The 23411-nt window shown below is 36.2% G+C and overlaps 1 protein-coding gene across 1 annotated transcript in view; it reads left to right on the forward strand.

Annotated features, from left to right (window-relative positions):
* HDX (highly divergent homeobox) overlaps positions 1-23411 on the forward strand; it is a 207872-nt gene that overhangs the window by 124620 nt on the left and 59841 nt on the right. Inside the window, exon 4 of the mRNA XM_040630621.1 lies at positions 2679-2825. Within this exon, the coding sequence (XP_040486555.1) occupies positions 2679-2825 (147 nt within the window). The remainder of the gene's footprint in view (positions 1-2678; positions 2826-23411) is intronic.

The raw sequence follows: 23411 nt of genomic DNA on the forward strand, positions 1-23411 counted from the left end.
TTAAACATCTAGTTTCAATAAGAAATAGGTAAAAAGAAAAAACAGAGAAGAAACTTGGGGAAGAATTAAAAAAAAAAGAAAAAGAAAGTTGTATCTGAGAAATACACAGGTGGTGAGGTAACACCAGGAGCTCAATATAGTATTTTCCCCTGATGTTGGGGTTTTACAGTTTTATGGGGACCCTTGGATTCTTTTTTTTAAAATATTTTTATTATATTATGTTAGTCACCATACAGCACATCCCTGGTTTTTGATGTAAAGTTCGATGATTCATTAGTTGCTTATAACACCTAGTGCACCATGCAATATGTGCCCTCCCTACCACCCATCACCAGCCTATCCCATTCCCCCACAACCCTCCCCTCTGAAGCCCTCAGTTTGTTTCTCAAAGTACATAGTCTCTCATGCTTCATTCCCCCTTCTGATTACCCCCCTTTCTTTATCCCTTTCTTCTCCTACCGATCTTCCTAGTTCTTATGTTCCATAGATGAGAGAAACCATATGATAATTGACTTTCACTCCTTGACTTATTTCACTTAACATTATCTCCTCCAGTCCTGTCCATGTTGCAGCAAATGTTGAGAAACCGTTCTTTTTGATAACTGAATAATATTCCATTATATATATGGACCACAACTTCTTAATCCAGTCATCTATTGGAGGGCATCTCAGCTCCTTCCACTATTTAGCTATTGTGGACAATGCTGCTATGAACATTGGGGTGCATATGGCCCTTCTCCACTACGTCTGTATTTTTGGGGTAAATACCCAGTAGTGCAATGGCTGGATTGTAGGATAGCTCAATTTTTAACTTTTTAAGGAACCTCCACACTGTTTTCCAAAGTGGCTGTACCAACTTGCATTCCCACCAACAATGTAGGAGGGATCCCCTTTCTCCACATCCTCTCCAACAATTGTTGTTTCCTTCCTTGTCAATTTTTGCCATTCTAACTGGCGTAAGGTGGTATCTCAGTGTGGTTTTGATTTGAATTTCCCTGATGGCTAATGATTTTGAACATTTTTTCATGTGTCTGTTAGTCATTTGTATGTCTTCATTGGAAAAGTGTGTTCATATCTTCTGCCCATTTTTTTTTGATTTGTTTATTTGTTTCTCACGTATTGAGTTTGAGAAGTTCTTTGTAGATCTTGTATACCAGTCTCTTATCTGTAGTGTCATTTGCGAATATCTTCTCCCATTCCTTGGGCTGCTTCTTAGTTTTTTTGACTGTTTCCTTGGCTGTGCAGAAGCTTTTTATCTTGATGAAGTCCCACAAGTTCATTTTTTTCTTGCTCTCTCTCTCACTCTTATTCTCTCATCACAAACACATACAAACACATACAGGACTTTGCAGGATATATATTTTTAATTAAAATTTATTTTCAGATTTTTTCACTACCCTTTGAGATAATTGGAGATCATAGGGATGAAGCTACCAGAAAAAAATCATATTTCTATTTCTAGCTCTGCCATGGACATTCTGTGTCCTGTTGAATGAGTCCCCTGACCTTGCTTTTCTGACTCCCAATTGTAAAAATGGAAGACATTATTCTATCATGCTTCTAATTTACTTCCTAGGGGTGCCTCCAGGATTCATTGAATTAAAACAATATAAAATGACCATAGTTTGTTTGATTAAAGAATCAGGGTGCCTGGGTGGCACATCGGGGCGCCTGGGTGGCACAGCGGTTAAGCGTCTGCCTTCGGCTCAGGGCGTGATCCCAGCGTTATGGGATCGAGCCCCACATCAGGCTCCTCCGCTATGAGCCTGCTTCTTCCTCTCCCCCTCCCCCTGCTTGTGTTCCCTCTCTCGCTGGCTGTCTCTATCTCTGTGGAATAAATAAATAAAATCTTTAAAAAAAATCTAAGAACAAAAAGTATAAGGTTATTATGAAACTTTTTGAAGCCACAAATATGATTAAGACTACATTATCTTCTTACATTTTTTATTTACACTTTTAATTATAATATTAGTACAAGACGTATGTATGGCAAATCTAGATTAACTTATCTAAAAACAAGACAGTGATGTAATCCTGTTATTTAAAAAATGTATGTAGTGTGAATGTGAATATGTGTATCATAGAAAAATGCTTGAGAAAATACACATTATAATGTTAACAAGTGCTATTTCCAGAATTGTGAGTGATTTAAATTCCTTTTTTAAATTTATCTGTATTTTCCACAATGGTAATGTATTACTTAAATGATTACAACCATTTAAAATCAATACTGCTTAATTTCTAAGAGTTAAAAATTTTTTTACTCATTTTATTCTAGCATGCTTTCATGTTATGGAAATAAATATCATGGACAGGCCCATTTCAAAATGGGGGCACACATATTAAAAACTGTGAAATCAGGGGTGCCTGGCCGTTGTAGTCAGTTAAGCCTCTGATTCTTGGTTTCAGCTTAGGTCATGATCTTAGAGTCATGAGATTGAGTCCAGCTTCAGGCCCCGCACTGAACATGGAGCCTGTTTAAGATTCTTTCTCCCTTTCCCTCTACCCCTACTCCCACTCTCTCTCTCAAATAAATAAATTAATTTTAAAAAAGAACTATGAAATTAATTTAGCTACTGTTATGTGTTGAAAGTAACCTAGCAAATATCACCCAGTTAGTCCTTTCTATAATATTCTTTCCTTTGATTATTCTAATTATTTTAAATCTGTTTTAACAGCTACAAGATCGCACTCAGTTCAGTGACCGAGACTTAGCCACCCTTAAGAAGTACTGGGACAATGGAATGACCAGCCTTGGTTCTGTCTGTAGAGAGAAAATTGAAGCAGTTGCAACTGAATTAAATGTTGACTGTGAAATAGTTCGGGTAAGACATTTTCAATAATTTTCATGTTGTGGGTGAAGAGTGTCATAAATGAAAGCTTTAAAAAATTGCATGAGGTGCTGTAAACAAGAACATCAATAAAGTGAAAAAGATAATCCACAGAATTGGAGGAAATATGTTCAAATCACATATCTGATAAGGAACTTGTATTCAGCATATATAAAGAAAGTTTACATCTTAATAATAAAAAGGCAAATAATGAAATTAAAAATGGGCAAAGAATTTGAAGACATATTTAATATGATGTCTATAATAAAAAAGACAGATGATAAGAAGTGTTGAGCAGGATGTAGATAAATTGGAACCATTATATACTTCTGGTGGAAATGTAAAATGTTTTAACCACATTGGAAAATAGTCCTCAAAATTTTTAACATAGAGTTATCATAGGACCCAGCAATTCCACTCTAAGATATATACCCAAAAGAAATGAAACGTATATATACTCAAAAACTTACACAAGCTTATTTGTTTTGTTTCTTAAATTCCATATATGATGGAAATCATATGGTATTTCTCCGACTTAATTCACTTAACATAATACTCCCCAGCTCCACTGACATCACTGCAAATGGTAAGATTTCATTCTTTTCTATGACCGAATAATATTCCGTTCATCAGTCAATGGTCACTTGGGCTGTTTCCATAATTTGGCTATTGTAGATAATGCTGCTATGAACATTGGCCTGCATCTTTCCCTTTGAATGAGTATTTTTGTATTCTTCAGGTAAATACATAGTAATGCAACTTCTGGGTCATAGGATGGTTCTATTTTTAACATTTTGAGGCACTTCCATACTGTTTTCCATAGTGGCTGTACTAGTTTGCATTCCACAAACAGTGCAACACTTTCCTCACATCCTTGCCGACACCTGTTGTTTTTTATGTTGTTAATTTTACCATTTTGACAGGTGTGAGGTGATAGCTCATTGTAGTTTTGGTATTTCTCTGATGATCAGTGATGGTGAGCTTCTTTTCATGTGTCTATGGGCCATCTGAGTGTCTTCTTTTGAAAAATACCTATTCATGTCTTCTGCCCATTTTTAATTGGATTATTCATTTTGGGGCATTGAATTTGATAAATTCTTTGTAGATTTTGGATACTAACCCTTTATCAGATATTTCATTTGCCAATATCTTCTCTTATTCCCTAGATTGCCTTTAAGTTTTGTTGATTGTTTCCTTCACTGTAAAGAAGCTTTTGTATTTTGATAAAACAAATCAGCATAAGGGAAGAAGAGAGAGAGAAACCAAGAAACAGACTCTTAACTATAGAAAACAAACTGATTATTTCAAGGGAACTCATTGGGGGGATGGGTTAAATAGGTGCTGGGGATTAAGGAGTGCATTGCGATGAGCACCAGGTTGTATGTAAGTGTTGAATCACTAAACTGTACACCTGAAACTAATACTGCACTGAATGCTATCTAACTGGAATTTAAAAAAACTTTAAAAACCCTTATATATGAATGTTCATAACAGCATTGTTCATAATAGCCAAAAATGGGGGAAAAAAACAAAAGTCCATCAAGTGAATGCATAAACAAAATGTGATATATACCTATAATGGAATACTATATAGCCATATAAAAGAGTGAAATACTGAAACAGTACAAAATAGATGATTCCTGAAAACATTATGCTAAGTGAAAGAAGACAGTCACCAAAGACCACATATTTTATGATTCCATTTATATGAAAGATGGAAAGAAGATTAGTAATTGCCAAGGGCTTGAGATAGGGGGGAATGAAGAATGACTGCTAATGAGTATAGGGTTTCTTTTTGGCATGCTAGAACTATTCTGGAATTAAGATGATTGTTGCACAATTCTATGAACATATTTAAAAAACCTTTTCATCATATACATGAAATAAACAAATTGTATGGTATGTTAAATATATCTCAGTAACACTGCTTAAAACATTGCATGAGGTATGGGGTGCCTAAGTGGCTCAGTTGGTTAAGCGTCTGACTTCAGCTCAGGTCATGATCCTGGGGTCCTGGGACGGAGCCCCACATTAGGCTCCCTGCTCAGCAGGGAGCCTGCTTCTCCCTCTCCCTCTGCCACTCCCCCTGCTCATGCCCTCTCTTTCTTTCTCAAATAAATAAATAAAATCTTTTTAAAAAATTGCATGAGGTAATGTGAAATATATCTCACATATTGCATAATGAATGATAGATTGAAAAATTATATTAATCGGTTATGGGAACAGTAGTTTACATTCAATTTGAAAGATGTGGATATAAGATTTAAATAGTGGCAGTAGTATGCTGGTAAGTATGTAACAATCAGCTCTTTAAGGAAAAACACTCTGATTTACAGTATTTGTTGATTTCTGTGGTGTAAAGATTCCATCATAGCTGACTTCGTGGATCATTCAGTGTGGAATTCAGAAGAGATGCTAACAGTTGTTTCTTTCAAGGAAGTATGAGTAGGCTTCAACTCAAACTGGAGAGTCATCCCAGAAGATCAAGAGGGAAGTGCTATTAAAGAATGAATGACAAAATGCAGATCTCTTCTAAAGGAGGAAATAAAATATTTTCTCATACATACATGAAGAAAAAGGGAATATAGAGAAAAATCATGAAGCACAGGTTTCTAAAAACCAACACTATTCTCAAAATAAATACTGCCTTGTTCAGAGCCTTGCCTTTTATTTTGTTAGGATCCAGATGGAAAATCAGATTAAGTCCTGTGTTTACTGAGTATGCTATGTATATATACTAACAAAGAAATAGAAATGAATTAGACACTTTTCCTGTTTTTAAGGAGTTTGAATTCTAGCAGGAGGTATAACACAAGAATACAAATGACTGGAGAGGAATTGGAGTGGGATAATTGCATGAGAAGCCTAAAAGCCAAGAATAAGGAATACCAGAGCATGTTTTTGTTATTATCATTTTTATTTAAAATTAAATTTATATATGCACATAGCTTAAGGAGTCAAGTTCTATAAAACCAACGTTCCTTACTGCTCCCCTCCTACTATTTCCAATAGCTAAAATCAACCACTTTTCACTCTTTTAGATGATTCCTTTGATATTTATTTCCACCTATAAATAATGTTCTGTATTAATTAGAATTAGATTTGGCTGTAACAGAAATACTCAAAATAACACTGACTTAGACAAGATATCTTAATTTCATGGACAAGTCCAGGGGTATATAATTTAAAGCTGGCATGCAGTTCTGCCCTGTGAATTCCTCCAAGACTCTGTTATCTTGCACCTTCCATTCTGCCATCCCTATGATGTAACCCTTGTCCTCAAGGTCCAAAATTATGACATTTATGGTCCAGGAAGCAAGACGGAGATGAGGGGAAAGAAAGGCAAGGGGTGTGTACCAACGATCTTTTAAAGAGGTTTCCCAGAAACTGCCACAAGACACATTCCCTTATATCCCCTTGGCTAAAGATTAGTTACAAGGTCATACCTAACTGCAAGGGAAGTTGCAAATGTAGATATAATTTGGGTAGCCATGTGACCAGTTAAACTTTTATTATTCTAGAAGAGGGAAAAGACAGATATTGGGAAATATCTAGCAATATGTCTCATATTTGAGTATATGGCTACTTCTCGATTTTTCAGTGCTAGGCATTGTTGATTGATTTTCCACTATGAAATGTCAAGGTCTTTCTTCGATATTTTTCAAGATCTCTTCAGTGATCCTTTTACTTATATGCATACATTTTTTCTTTTTATTCTCACAGTATAATTATTTCATAATTCTGCTTAGTTTGTTATCCAATGTTAATGTTATTATAACTAAGTAAATGCTTTACATATTTGAATTATGTAATATACTATTATACATATATATAAATATATATATACACATATACTATTTCTGTATAATATTTCTGTATAACATGACTTTGTTTTTGTTTTTTGATTTCATTATTTTCTTAGTTTTTATTGTTTTGTGTTTTTGCTTACAAAATACAAAAAGGTACTTAGGTACTTGATACTAATTTATTCTCAAAATCTCCCAGGTGCATATATCACTTCTCAATACATTCACATATCTGGTAGTGTAACAGTTTTATCATCTTGAAGAAATTTTTCCTGAAATCTTCTGATGTGCTCCAATCTGAATTAGTTACTCTTTACCTGGAGCATAGCTGTTACCTTGAGAGTTCCATTTTCAATGTGGTTATCTTTTTTCTGTACTTTCAGTAAGATATCATCAAATTTATCTTCCAACTTTTCTACTGAGTTTTTCATTTTTGTTCGTTTTCAATCTGCCACTGATACTAATAAACACCATGTGTCATGACAGCAAGTTTTCAGGCTGTATGGATTGGTGTAAGAGAGACCCCAGACTGCAAGAAAGAGGAGACAATGAGAGAATATTCCTAAACATACTCTCCCAAAATGAAAGACACAACAACACATCACATTTTCAAACTTTCTCTCTGCTGTGGTGATGCTGGCATTTTGGAAAATCACTAGAAACATAATGATAGTAAGCATTTCCCTATTCTTTAGTACGAGGTTTAACTACTCATAAGCAAGAAGAAAATAGTAACACTTCTTCCTTTTCCTTTGTGTTAGGATTTTCTATAAGGATAGAAGGTTATACACATAACAATAATTGAGGGAAAGCCCCAACATCAATGGCTTTGGTCATTTTTTTTTACAGCAATTATACCTAAAACCCTGTGGTATCAAAGAGAATACAAAAACAAAAACAAATAAAAAACAAAGAGAATCCTAACTGGAAATTCTGGATTTCATGTCTAGCACAGGTAGGTGAGCTCAAATGTGGCGTCTTCCTGCCAACTTGCTGGGACAGGTAGGGGTGAGTAGTCATGACACTTGCTGAGGCTAGAGACCATGAGTAGTTGCAGGGCTCCCTCACTTTCCGGCTGGATGGGTGAGCAAAAATGCTTATGGATTTCTCCCACTCCTTAGCTAAAGATTGCAAATGCAAGCAGTTTTGACACTCCCTTGTTCTCTTCTTTGGCTGGCACATGCATGATCATGATATTGTCTTGCTCACGGCCTAAAGCCAAAACATGCATAGCTAAAGCATTAACCTGATGCATTGGTGCATGCTGTCAAGACACCTTCCCACTGCCTTTCTGAAACAGGTGAACTTGCCTCACTCCCAAAACTCTCCAGCTGCCTTGTTAAAGCCACAGGGTATGTATAATCAACACAGGGGATACCCCTTGATTGCCTGGCCTTGATGGCCATGACAGCTAATCTTCCAGAGCTCCATGGAACTGTAACAGAGAAACAATTATTGACAGGCCACCACACCTAAAGCACTGTACAAACAGCAGACAAAACCACAACCTCTCTATTAGCCTAGAGCTCCAGCCTGAGACACAGGCTTCAGGTTACCCACATATCTACAGACTAAGGAAACACTCCCAGGGAACATAAGCAGGAAGACATCAGCCTCTGTACCCACTTGGCCTCATTTCAGCTCAATAAGAATTCCCCCAAAATGAACTTATCACTTACCTAAAGCTCCAATATTGGCAAATATCATCTATGGGACATCTCTCCTAGTCCAGAGACCAGCAGAAAGTACAATCATATCCCCATAGGACTGCATATATTTGCATATATATATGCTCCCCAAAGGTCTGGCTTCCAGTCAGCTTGAAACTGAATGCTAAATGGGATTCCTCCAATTGGATTACTAACAGGTCTTGACATATTCTCAGCAATGAGGACATACTAAGAATAAGTTAGGCATTAGACAATCCCAAAGGTTCAAGAGGCAAACAAGAGTTAGGACAAGATTGAATAAGAATCATCACACAAACATAGCTACTCTTTCACTCTTGGCCTAACACATAGGGGGAAAAAAAGGAAAAAAGTAAAGCAAAATGAAACAGAGAAAACTATTCCAAATGAAAGAACAAGGAAAAAAACACTTACAAAAAGGATTACAATGATACAGAGATAAATAATCTACCTGATAAAGAATTCAAATTAATGATCATAAAGATGCTCACCAAACTCAAAAGAATGGGTGAATAGAGTGAGAACTTCAACAAAGGGATAGAAAACTTAAAGTACAAAACTCAAGTCACAGTGCTGAAGAATACAATAACTAAACTGAAAAATACAATAGAGGGATTCAACAGCAGACTGGATGAAGCAGAGCAAATCAGTGAGCTAGAAGATAAAGCAATGGAACTCATCCAGATAGAGTAACAAAAAGAAATATTTTTTTAAATAAAGATGACTTATGGTGCCTCTAGGACAGCATCGAGTGAAATAACATTTACATTATAGGGGCCCCATAAAGAGAAGAGAGAGAAAGGGGCAGAAAACTTATTTGAAGAAATAATGATTGAAGATTTCCCTAACAGACATCCAAGTCAAGATAGCCCAGAGAATTCCAAATAAGATGAACCCAAAGAAAGAAACAACAATACACATTATAATTAAAATTTCAAAAGTTAAAGATAAAATATTAAAAGCAGCAAGAGAAAAATAGTTACATATTAGGAAAAACCTAAAGCTATCAGCAGATTTCTCAGAACAAACTGCAAGCCAGAAAAGAGTGGCATGACATATTTAAAGTGCTGAAAGGGAAAAAAGCAAAAAGTCCAATCAAGAATACTCTACCAAAAAGGTTACCATTCAGATTTGAAGGAGATATAAAGAGTTTCCAGATAAGCAAAAGCTAAAGGAGTTTGTCACCACTAAAAACTGTCCTTACAAAAAATATTAAAGGGACTTCCTTAAGCCGAAAAAAATAGCACTAATTAGTAGCAAGAAAACATACAAAAGTAGAATCTAATTGGCAAATGTAAAAATACAGTAGAGGTAGTGGATTAATCACTTATAAAGCTATTAAAAAGTTAAAAGACAAAAGTAGAAAAATTAATTAAAACTACAATTAGTTAAGGGATACATAAAAAGATATAAAAAATGACATCAGAGCATAAAATGGAGGGGGCGTAAAATTGTAGTTTTGAAATGTGTTCACATTTCAGTTGCTATCATCTTAAAATAAACTATTACATACCTAGGATAAAATATGTGAATCTCATGGTAACTGTAAAACAAAAACACAAAAGAAGATGCAAAAGAAATCTAAAAACACTAAGGAAAGTCATCAAATCACAGAAAGAGAGAGAAGACAAGAAGAGAGAAGAACTACGAAAATATCCAGAAAACTATTAACAAATTGGAAATAATTTACTTTAGTAAATTATAACAATCAATAATTACTTTAAATGTAAATGGACTAAACTGGTGAATAAAGGCTGTAGAGTGGCTAAATGAATAGAAAATAATTCACATACATATGTTGCCTACAACAGACTCACTTTAGAAGAGCACACACAGAGTGAAAGCATAAAAAAGGATATTCCATGCAAATGGAAGCGAAATGAAAGGTAGTGTAGCTATGGTCATATCAGACAAAATAGACTTTAAAACAGAGATTCTAATAATAAAAAGAGAGAGGTACTACCTAATGATAAAGGGATCAATCCATCAAGAAGATAAAACATTTATGAATATATATGCACCCAACATAGGGGTGCCAGAATATATACATCAAATATCAACAGACATAAAGGGAGAAATTAATTGTTCTTTTTTCTAGCTCCCTAAAGTATAATCTTTGGTGGTTTGTTTGAGATTTTCTTGTTTCTTGAGGTAGGCTTGTATTGCTACAGTCTTTCCTCTTAAGGCAGTGTTTGCTGCTTCCCAAAGAGTTTGAAACATTCTGTTTTCATTTTCATTTGTCTTCATGTATTTTTTTTTTAATTTTGTTGATTTCTTGGATGATCCATTCATTGTTTAGTGGCATGTTATTTAACTTCCATGTATTTGTATTAGTGCCAGATTTTTCTTGTGATTGATTCCCAGTTTCACCTATTGTGGTTGGAAAAGATGTGTGATATGATCTCAATCTTTTTTCATTTGTTGAGACTTGTTTTGTGGCTTAATATATGGTTAATCCTAGGGAATATGCCATATGTACTTGAAGAGAATGTGTATTGCACTGTTTTGAGATGGAATGTTCCGAATTTATCTGTTAGATCCATCCGGTCCAATGTGTCATTCAAAGCCACTGATTCCTTCTCGATTTTATGTTTTCATAATCTATCCATTGATATAAGTGGGATGTTAAAGTCCCCTACTAATATTGTATTACTATCAATTTCTTCCTCTATGTCTATTACCAGCAGCTTTATTTAGGTGCTCCCATGTTGGGTGCATAAATATTTACAATTCTTATATCCTTTTGTTGGACTGTTCCCTCTGTCATTATGGAGGGTCCTTCTTTGTCCCTTGTTGAAGTCTTTGTTTTAAAGTCTATTTTGTCTGATATAAGTATTGCTATACCACCTTTCTTTTTGCCTCCATTGGCACAGTAAATGTTTTTCTATCCCTTCCCTTTTTTCTGCATGAGTATTTAGCTCTATAATGATTCCCTTTGGCAGCATATAGATGGGTCTTGCATTTTTATCCACTCTGTCACCCTATATTTTGTGATGGGAGAATTTGGTCCCTTTACACGAATATAAAATATCTACGTGAAATATTGGCAAATTAAATCCAACAATATAATAAAATGATCATTCACCATGATCAAGTGGAATTTACTCCTGGGTTGCAGGGGTGGTTCAATATTCACAAATCAATCAATGTGACACATCACATTAATGAAAGGAAGGATAAGAATCATATGATCCTCTCAGTAGATGCAGAAAAAACATTTGACAATGGACAACATCCATTCATGATAAAAACCTTCAACAAAGTAGGTGTAGAGAGAACATACCTCAACATAATAGAAGCCATATATGAAAAACATACAGGTAGAGGAGGAGTTAAGATGGCGGAGGAGTAGGGGACCCCTTTTTCAGCCAGTCCGCTGAGTCGAGCTGGATAGGTACCAGACCAGCCTGAACATCCACGGAATCAGCCTGAGATGCAGGAAGATACATCTGGATCTCTACAAATGAACATCTCCAGTGCTGAGTATTGAGGTACGAAGCGGGGAGCTGAGAAACCATGCACAGATATTGGAAGATAAATGGAAGGGGGAGGGAGCCGCTGTGTTTGGGTGCTGGGAAGCGGTAGCCACCTGCACGGGGGGGGAGTGGGCGGAATCGCGGACCGGCACCCGTGAGAGAGCAGACTGAGACCGTGAGCCGGGAGCACATGCCACCAAACTGAGGGCCGGAGCTTCGGAGCACACGGGGGCGGTTGGCGGCTGGCAGTATTAGAAACACATAAGACAGAGATGGGCCAGCCCTGGAAGTGAGGGCTGGGACACCGGGTGTTGGGCGCACATCCTGGGACACTGCAGAGTTGAGCAGCACCAACAGTAACAGAGTTAAAGCAGCCAGAACATCAGTGGAGAACGGGCCGCAATCCCTCTGTTCTGTGACAGAGGCTGAGATTCGGCCACTGCTGCTCTGACTCTCAGAAGAGGCACAGCAAATTGCCAGGGAAAGCCGCCAGAGAACAAAACCCTGAAAAAACCGGCTCACAGTGGGCCCATACTCATCACCCCCTCGCAGGGGACACGGAGACTCTACCCAAACAGGGTTGCCTGAGTATCGGTGCAGCAGGCCCCTCCCCCAGAAGGCAGGCTGAAAAATCAAGAAGCCTACATCCCTAAGATCCCTATAGAACAAGGGCGCATGGCCTGGGTCTCAGTCAATAATTTGGGCTCTGGACAACCCCGCAACCTCTCCTCATCAGAATGACGAGAAGGAGAAGTCCCCCCCAGCAAAGAAAAGACAATGAGTCTGTGGCCTCTGCCACAGAACTGATGGATATGGATATAACCAAATTATCAGAAATGGAGTTCAGAATAACAATGGTCAAGATGGATGTGTAGACTTGAAAAAAGTATTAACGAAAATGTTACTGAGAATATAGAATCTCTAAGGGCGGAAATGAGAGCGAATTTGGCAGAAATTAAAAATTCTATGAGCCAAATGCGGTCAAAACTAGAGGCTCTGACGGCCAGGGTGAATGAGGCAGAAGAACGTATCAGCGAATTGGAGGATGGGTTACTAGAAGAAAAAGCTAAAATAGAATCTGGACTCAAAAAAATCCACGCACAGGAATGTAAGTTACAGGAGATTACTGACTCAATGAAACGTTCCAATGTCAGAATCATCGGCATCCCCGAGGGGGTGGAGAAAAATAGAGGTCTAGAAGAGATATTTGAACAAATTGTTTCTGAAAACTTCCCTAATCTAGCAAGGGAAACAAACATTCGTGTCCAAGAGGCAGAGAGGACCCCTCCCAAGCTCAACCACGACAAACCTACGTCATAGTGCAATTTGCAAATATTAGATCCAAGGATACAGTATTGAAAGCGGCCAGGGCAAAGAAATTTCTCATGTACCAAGGCAAAGGTATCAGAATTACGTAAGACCTGTGTACACAGACCTGCAATGGGAGAAAGGGTTAGGGGGGCATTTTTAAAGCTCTTACAGAGAAAAACATGAGCCAAGGTTCCTCTATCCAGCAAGGCTGTCATTCAGAATGGATGGAGAAATAAAGACCTTCCGGAATCACCAGTCACTGACCAATTTCATAACCACAAAACCAGCCCTACAGTAGATATTAAGGGGGGTTCTATAAAAGTACAAAGGCCCCAAGAGTGATACAGAACAGAAAGTCACAATCTATAGAAACAAAGATTTTACTGGCAACATGGCATCATTAAAATCATATCTCTCAATAATCAGTCTCAATGTAAATGGCTTAAATGCTCCCATAAAATACCACAGGGTAGCAGATTGGATAAAAAGAAATTACCCATTCATTTGCTGTCTACAAGAGACTCATTTTGAACCTAAAGATACATTCACACTGAAAGTAAAGGGATGGAATACAATCTTTCATGCCAATGGACCTCAAAAGAAAGCTGGGGTAGCAATTCTCATATCAGACAGATTGGATTTTAAACTAAAGACTGTAGTTAGAGACACAGAAGGGCACTATATTATTCTTAAAGGATGTACCCAACAAGTGGATATGACAATTATAAATATGTATGCCCCCACCAGGGGAGCAGCAAGATACACAAGCCAACTCTTAACCAGAATAAAGAGACATATAGATAAAAATACACTAATAGTAGAAGACCTCAACACTCCACTATCAGCAATAGACAAATCACCTAAGCAGAAAATCAACAAAGAAACAAGACCTTTGAATGCCATACTAGACGAGTTGGACCTCATAGATATATATAGAACACTACACCCCAGAATCAAAGAATACTCATTCTATTCTAATGCCCATGGAACATTCTCAAGAATAGACCATGTTCTGGGATACAAAACAGGTCTCAACCGATACCAAAAGATTGAAATTACCCCTGCATATTCTCAGACCACACACTATGAAATTGGAACTCAACCACAAGGAAAAATTTGGAAGAAACTCAAACACTTGGAGACTAAGAACCATACTGCTCAGGAATGACTCGATAAACCAGGAAATCAATAATCAGTTTAAACAATTTATGGAGACCAACGAGAATGAAAACACAATGGTCCAAAACCTATGGGTTACTGCAAAGGCAGTCCTAAGGGGAAATACATAGCCATGCAAGCCTCACTCAAAAGAATAGAAAAAGGTAAAATGCAGTTTTTATATTCTCACCTCAAGAAGCTGGAACAGCAACAGAGGGACAGGCCTAATCCACTCACGAGGAAGCAGTTGACCAAGATTAGAGCAGAAGTCATTGAATTAGATACCAGAAGTACAGTAGAGCAGATCAACAGAACTAGAAGCTGGTTCGTTGAGAGAATCAATAAAATTGAAAAACTGCTGGCAAGGCTTATCCAAAAGAATAGAGAAAGGACCCAAATTAATACAATTTGAATGAAAAAGGAGAGGTCACAACCAACACCAATGAAATTGGAAGGATTATTAGAAACTTTTATCAACAGCTATATGCCAATAAATTAAGCAATCTGGAAGAGATGGAGGCCTTCCTGGAAACCTATAAACTACCAAGACTGAAACAGGAAGAAATTGATTTTTTAAACAGGCCAGTTAATTATGAAGAGATTGAGTCAGTGATAAACACACTTCCAAATAACAAAACTCCAGGCCTGGACAGTTTTCCTAGGGAATTCTACCAAATACTCAAAAAAGAAATAATACCTATTCTCCTAAAGCTATTTCAAAAAATAGAAACAGAAGGAAATCTACTAAACTCATTCTATGAGGCCAATATTACCTTGATCCCCAAACCAGGCAAAGGCCCCATCAAAAAGGAGAATTACAGACTGATTTCCCTCATGAATATGGACGGCAAAATCCTCAACAAGATCCTGGCTAATAGAATCCAACAGTACATTAAAAGGATTATCCATCATGACGAAGTGGGATTCATACCTGGGATGCAAGTGTAGTTCAAAATTTGCAAATCAATCAGCGTGATACATCATATCAACAAGAAAAGACTCAGGAACCATATGATCCTCTCAATTGATGCAGAAAAAGTATTTGACAAAATACAGCATCCTTTCCTGATTAAAACCCTTCAGAGAGTATGGATAGAGGGTACATTCCTCAATCTCATAAAAGCCATTTATGAAAAGCCTACAGCAAATATCATTCTCAATGGGGAAAAGCTGGAAGCCTTCCCTTAAGTTCAGGAACACGACAAGGATGCCCACTCTCGCCATTATTATTCAACATAGTACTAGAAGTCCTTGAACAGCAATCAGACAACAAAAAGGGATAAAAGGTATCCAAATCGGCAAAGAAGAAATCAAAATGTCTCTCTTCGCAGATGACATGATACTCTATATGAAAAACCCAAAAGAATCCACGCCCAAAGTATTAGAAGTTATAGAGCAATTCAGTAATGTGGTGGGATACAAAATCAATGCTCAGAATCAGTTGCATTTCTATACACGAATAATGAGACTGAAGAAAGAGAAATTAGGGAATTCATCCCATTTACAATAGCATCAAAAACCATACGTTACCTTGGAATTAACTTAATGAGAGACATAAAGGATCTATATTCTAGAAACTAGAAATCACTCTTGAAAGACATTGAGGAAGACACAAAAAGATGGAAAAATATTCCTTGCTCATGGATCGGAAGAATTAACATAATGTTAATTATGTTAAATGTCCATGATACCCAGAGCAATCTACACTTTCAATGCCATCCTGATCAAAGTACCCATGACATTTTTCAAAGAACTGGAACAAACAGCCCTTAAATTTGTGTGGAACCAGAAAAGGCCCCGAATCGCCAAGGAATTGTTGAAAAGGAAAAACAATGCTGGGGTCATCACAATGGCCGGATTTCGAGCTGTACTACAAAGCTGTGATCACAAAGACAGCATGGTACTGGCACAAAAACAGACACATAGACCAATGGGAGAGAATACAGAACCCAGAAATGGACCCTCGGCTCTTTGGGCTACTAATCTTTGATAAAGCAGGAAAAAACATCCGGTGGAAAAAAGACAGCCTCTTCAATAAATGCTGCTGGGAAAATTGGACAGCCTCATGCAAAAGAATGAAACTTGACCACTCTCTCACACCATACACAAAGATAAACTCCAAATGGATGAAAGACCTCGATGTGAGATAGGAATCCATCAAAATCCTAGAGGAGAACATAGGCAGCAACCTCTACGACATTGGCCAAAGCAACCTTTTTCATGACACATCTCCAAAGGCAAGAGAAACAAAAGATAAAATGAACTTGTGGGACTTCATCAAGACAAAAAGCTTCTGCACAGCCAGGGAAACAGTAAAAAAAACCTAAGAGGCAGCCCACGGAATAGGAGAAGATATTTGCAAATGACACTACAGATAAAAGACTGGTATCCAAGATCTACAAAGAACTTCTCAAACTCAATACACGAGAAACAAATAAACAAATCAAAAAATGGGCAGAAGATATGAGCAGACACTTTTCCAATGAAGACACACAAATGGCTAACAGAGACATGAAAAAATGTTCACAATCATTAGCCATCAGGGAAATTCAAATCAAACCACACTAAGATACCACCTTACGCCAGTTAGAATGGCAAAAATTGACAAGGCAAGAAACAATTGCTGGAGATGATGTGGAGAAAGGGGATCCCTCCTACATTGTTGGTGGGAATGCAAGTTGGTACAGCCACTCTGGAAAACAGTGTGGAGGTCCCTTAAAAAGTCAAAAATTGAACTACCCTATGATCCAACCATTGCACTACTGGGTATTTACCCCAAAGGTACAGACGTAGTGAAGAGAAGGGCCATATGCACCCCAATGTTCATAGCAGCATTGTCCACAGTAGCTAAATCATGGAAGGAACCAAGATGCCCTTCAACAGATGACTGGATTAAGAAGTTTTGGTCCATATATACGATGGAATATTACTCAGCTATCAGAAAGAACGAGTTCTTAACATTTGCTGCAACATGGACAGCACTGGAGGAGATAATGCTAAGTGAAATAAGTCAAGCAGAGAAAGACAATTTTCATATGGCTTCTCTCATCTATGGAACGTAAGAACTAGGAAGATCGATAGGAAATGAAAGGGGTAAAGAAAGTGGTGGGTAATCAGAAGGGGGAATGAAGCATGGGAGACTATGGACTATGAGAAACAAACTGAGGGCCTCAGAGGGGAGGTGGGGGGGGAATGGGATAGACTGGTGATAGGTAGTAAGGAGGGCACGTATCACATGGTACACTGGGTGTTATACGCAACTAATGAATCATCAATCTTTACATCGGAAACCAGGGATGTACTGTATGGTGACTAACATAATATAATAAAAAAAACATTAAAATTTAATAAAAAAGAAAAACATGCAGATAATATCATCTTCAATGGGGTACAACTGAGTTCTTTTCCTGTACAGTCAGGAATAAGACATAGATGTTCACTTTCACTGCTGTTATTTAACATAGCACTAGTACACCTTGTGACAACAATTTAACAACAAAAATAAATAAAAGACATCAAAATCACCAAGGAAGAAGTAAAACTTTTACTATTTCCAGATGGCATGATATTCTACATAGAAAACATGAAATATGCCACCAAAAAACTGCTGGAACAGATAAATAAATTCAGTAAAGTTGCAGAATACAAAAATAAAGGTACAGAAATCTATTAAGTTTCTACACAGTAATAATGAAATGGCAGAAAGAGAAGTTAAGGAATTAGTCCTATTTACAACTGCACCAAAACCTGTAAAGTATCTAGAAATAAACTTAACCGAAGAGGTAAAGAACCTGAACTCTAAAAAGTATAAAACACTGATGAAAGAAATTGTAAAGGACACAACAAAATGGAAAAACGTTCCATGTTCATGGTTTGGAAATGCTTTTATTAGCCAAAGCAATCTATACATCTAATGAAATCCTTATAAAAATACCACTGCATTTTTCACAGAGCTAGAACAAACAATGCACAAAATTGTATGGAGCCACAAAAGACCCCTAATAGCCAAAGCATTCTTGAAAAAGAGAAGCAAGCTGGAGGTATCACAATTCTAGACTTCAAGTTACATTGCAAATCTGTAGTGATCAAGACAGTATGATACTATCTCAAAAACAGAAACATAGATCCATGGAACAGAAGACCCAGAATTGAATCCAGAACTACATGATCAACTAATCCTTGTCAAAGCAGGGATGAATATCCAATGGGAAAAAGACAGTATCTTCAACAAAAGGTGTTGGGAAAACTGGACAACAACATGCAAAAAATGATACTGGTCGACTTTCTTACAACATACACAAAAATAAATTCAAAATGGTTAAAAGACCTAAATGTGGGACAGGAAACTGTTAAAATCCCAGAAGAGAATACAGCCAGTAACTTCTTTGACATTAGCCATAGCAACATCTTTCTAGATATGTCTCCTGATGCAAAAGAAACAAAAGCAAAAATAAACTGTTGGGACTTAATCAAAACAAAAATCTGCACAGTGAAGTACAAAATCAAAACTAAAGGCAACCTATGGAATGGAAGAAGATATTTGTAAATGATATATCTGATAAAGGGTTAGTATCCAAAATCTATAAGGACTTTATAAAGCTCAACACCTAAAAAATGAATAATCCAGTTTTAAAAAAATGGGCAGAAGACATGAACAGACATCATAATTTCACTCATATGTGGAATTTAAGAAACAAAACAAATGAACAAACAATGGGAAAATGTTTAAAAAAAAGACTCTTTAATAGAGGGAACAAACTGGTGGGTGCCAGAGGGGAGGTGGATGGGAGCAGGGATAAATGGGATCAAGAGTTATGTTTGTATTTATGAGCACAGTAATGTATAGAATTGCTGAATCATAGTGTACACTTGAAACTAATATAGTAACTATGTTAGTTATACTTAGATAAAATAAAGATAAAAGAGAGAAGTTCATTGCAATAAAATAATAGCAGGGGACACTAATAGCCCATTTTCACAAGTGGATAGTTTATCCAGACAGAAAATCAATAAGGGAACATTGGCCTTAAACAACATAGTAGACCAGATGGAGTTAAAAAAAAACATACAGAACATCTTGTCCAAAAGCAGCAGAATTCACATTCTTCTCAAGCTCACATGGCACATTATCCAAGATACATCACATGTTAGGCCACAAGTCTCAAGAAATTTAAGATGACTGAAATTTTATTAAGCATCTTTTCTGACCACAGTTGCATGAAACTAGAAATCAATTACAAGAAGAAACTGACAAAACTACAAATACATGGAGATTGAACAACATGTTTCTGAACAACTACCAGGTCATAGAAGAAATTAAAGGGAAAAACAGAGATTTCATAGAGATAAATGAAAACAGAAAAATGACTTACCAAAATCTATGGGATGTAGCAAAAGTGGTTCTAAGAGGAAGTTCATAGTACCTCAAGCAATGAAACAAGAGAAACCTCAAATAAGCAATTTAACTATATACTTAAAATAACAAGAAAAAAACCACAAATTTAGTAGAAGGAAGGAAATAATAAAGATCAGAGTGGAGATAAATGAGATAGAGACTGAAAGTGCAACAGAACAAAATCAATGAAACCGAGAGCTGGTTCTTTAAAAAGATTAACAAAATCAGAAATCTTTAGCTATATTCACCAAGAAACAAGAGGGCTCAAATAAAATCAGAAATGAAAGAGAAGTTACAACTGATACCACTGAAATACAAGGGATCAAAAGAGACTAATATGAACAGTTATAAAGCAATATATTAGACAACCCAGAACAAATGGATAAATTCCTGGAAACAATTTTACAAGACTGAATCATGAAGAAATAGGAAATCTGAGTTTACTGATTATTCATGAGAAGAATGAATCAATAATCAAAAACCTCTAAACAAACAAAAGTTCAGGACAGGATGACATGGCTGGTAAATTCTACCAAGCAATCAAAGAAGATTTAATACTGATCCTTAAAATAAAACAGAAATTGAAGAGGAGAAAAAGTTTCCAAACTCATTTTATGAGGCCAGCAATATCTTGATCCAAACCAGATAAGGTCACTACAAAACAAGGAAATTACAGACCAATATCCCTGATGAACATAGATGTAAAAATCCTCAACAAAATATTAGAAAACTGGATTTAACAATACATTAAAATTTAGGACCTTACAACATGATCAAGTGGGATTTATTGCAGGAATACAAGGATGGTTCAACATCCACCAATCAATGACACAATACAACTATATTAATAAAATGAAACGTAAAAATCATATAATCATCTCAATAGATGCAAGAATCATTTGACAAAATTGAACATCCATTTATGATAAAAACTCTCAAAAGAATGGGCACAGAGAGAATGTACCTCAATAAAGGCCACAGAAGATGGACCCACAGCTAATACCTCAAATGTGAAGAGCAGGAAGCTCTTAATTATTATGGATACCCAATCTCCCTACTTTTATTCAACATAGTATTGGAAGTCCTACACAAAGCAGTTAGGAATGAAAAAGGAATAAAAGAGACACAAACTCAAAAAGGAAGAAGTAAAACTGTCAAAAATTGAAGATGACATGATACTATGTATAGAAAACTCTAAAGACTCCACCAAAAAATTTTCATAATAAATGAATCCAGTAAATTGCAGGTTACAAAATTAATACAAAAATGTGTGTGTTTCTATACACTAATAAAGAACAATTAGAAAGAGAAATCAAGAAAATAATCTTAATTTCAATCACATTGAAAAGAATAAAAATCCTTGGAATAAATTTAACTGAGAAGGTGAAATACCTCTACATTGAAAGCTATAAGACATTGAGAACAGAAATTGGAAAAGACACAAATAAATAGAAATTTCATGTTTATGGATTGGAAGAATTAATATTGTTAAAGTGCCCATACTACCAAAAACAATCTACTGATGCAGTGAAATCCCTGTCAAAATTCCAATGGCATTTATCACAGAACTAGAAAATTATAAAGCTTTTATGGATCCATAAAAGACCCTGAATAGCCAGAACAATCTTGAGAAAGAAGAAAATTGGAGTTATCACACACCCTGACATCAAATCATAAATAAAAAGACAAAATAATCAAAACAGTATGGTACTGGCATGAAAACTGACACATATCAATGGAACAGATTAAAAAGATCATAAATAAGCTCACATATATATGGTCAAATAATTTATGACAATGGATGCAAGAATATATAATGAGGAAAGGGTAGTCTCTTTAATAAATGGTGTTGGGAAAACTGGACGGCTACATACAAAAGAGTGATATTGAACCATGTATGTTACACTACATACAAAAATTAATTCATAATGGATTAAAGACTTCAGTGTTAGTCCTGAAAACAAAAATTTCTCAGAAGAAAACATAGGTGGCAACCTCCTTGCCATTGGTCTTACTGATGTTTTCTTGGATCTGACTTCAAAGGCAAGGGAAACAAAAGCAAAATAAGTAAATGGGACTACATCAAACTAAAGAGCTTCTGCACAGCAAAGGAAATCATCAACAAAATCAAAAGGCAACCTACTGAATGAAAGAGGGTATTTGAAAATTACTTATCTAATAAGAAGTAATATCCAAAATAAATAATGTGTACAAGTCAATAACAATATAACAAACACCCAGAAATTAACTCACAAATATATGGTCAATTAATCTTTGACAAAGCAGGAAAGAACATCCAATGGGAAAAAGACAGTCTCTTCTGCACGTGGTGTTGGGAAAATTGGACAGCAACATGCAAAAGAATGAAACTGGACTCTTTTTTACAACAAACACAAAAACAAACTCAAAATGGTTAAAAGGCCTAAATGTGAAGCAGGGAACCATTAAAATCCCAGAGGAGAACACCAGCAGTAGCCTCTTTGACATTGGCTGTAGCAACTCCTTACTGGACACATCTCTGGAGGCAAAGGGAATGAAAGCAAAAGTAAACTATTGGGACTTCATCGAAATAAAAAGCTTCTGCACAGCCAAGGAAAGAATCAACAAAACTAAAAGTCAACCTATGGAATGGGAGAAGATATTTGTAAATGATATATCTAATAAAGGGCTAGTATCCAAAATATATAAAGAACTTACAAAACTCAACACCCAAAAAATGAATAATCCAATTAAAAATAGGCAAAAGACATGAATAGACATTTTTCCAAAGACAACATACAGATGGCCCACAGACACATGAAAAAATGCTCAACGTTACCTGATCATCAGGAAAATGCAAATAAAAACTACAATGAGCTATCACTTCACACCTTTCAGAATGGCTAAAATCAACAACATAAGAAACAACAGGTGTTGGCAAGGATGTGGAGAAAGTGGAATCCTCCTGTACTGTTTGTGGGAATGGAAACAGTTATGGCCACTCTGACAAACAGTATGGAAGTTCCTCAAAAATGTAAAAATAGAACCACCCTACAATTCAGCAAGTGCACTATTTATCCAAAAATACAAAAATACTAATTCAAAGAGATACATGCACCCAGATGCTTATAGCAGCATTACCTACAATAGCCAAATTATGGGAAGAGCCCAAATGTCCATCAACTGATGAATGGATTAAAAAGAAATGGTAACTATATACAATGGAATATTGCTCAACCATAAAAATAATGAAATCTTGCCATTTGCAATGACATGGATGGAGCTAGAGTGTGTTATGCTAAGCAAAATAAGTCAGTCAGAGAAAGAGAAATACTGTATGATTTCACTCATATGTGGAATTTAAGAAATAAAACAAATGAGCATAGGAAAGAAGAGAGAGGCAAACCAAGAAACAACTCTTAATTATATAGAACAAACTGATGGTTATGAGGGGGGAGTTGGTTAGGGGGATGGGTTAAATAGGTGACAGGGATTAAGTAGTGCACTTGAGCACCAGGTATTGCATGTAAGTGTTGAATCACTAAATTGTACACCTAAAACTAATATTATACTGTATTTTAACTAAATAGAATTTAAATAATGACTTAAAAAATAATAAGCAATTCAAATAAATTTAAAAATATTTAAAAACAAAAGGGGGGCACCTGGGTGGCTCAGTCATTTAAGCATCTGACACTTGATTTTGGCTCTGGTCATGATCTCAGGGTCATGAGATAGAGCTATGGGTGGGGTTCAGACTCAGAACG

The sequence above is a fragment of the Ursus maritimus genome (assembly GCF_017311325.1).
Source record: "Ursus maritimus isolate PB19 chromosome X unlocalized genomic scaffold, ASM1731132v1 scaffold_X1, whole genome shotgun sequence".
Taxonomy (NCBI): Eukaryota; Metazoa; Chordata; class Mammalia; order Carnivora; family Ursidae; genus Ursus; species Ursus maritimus.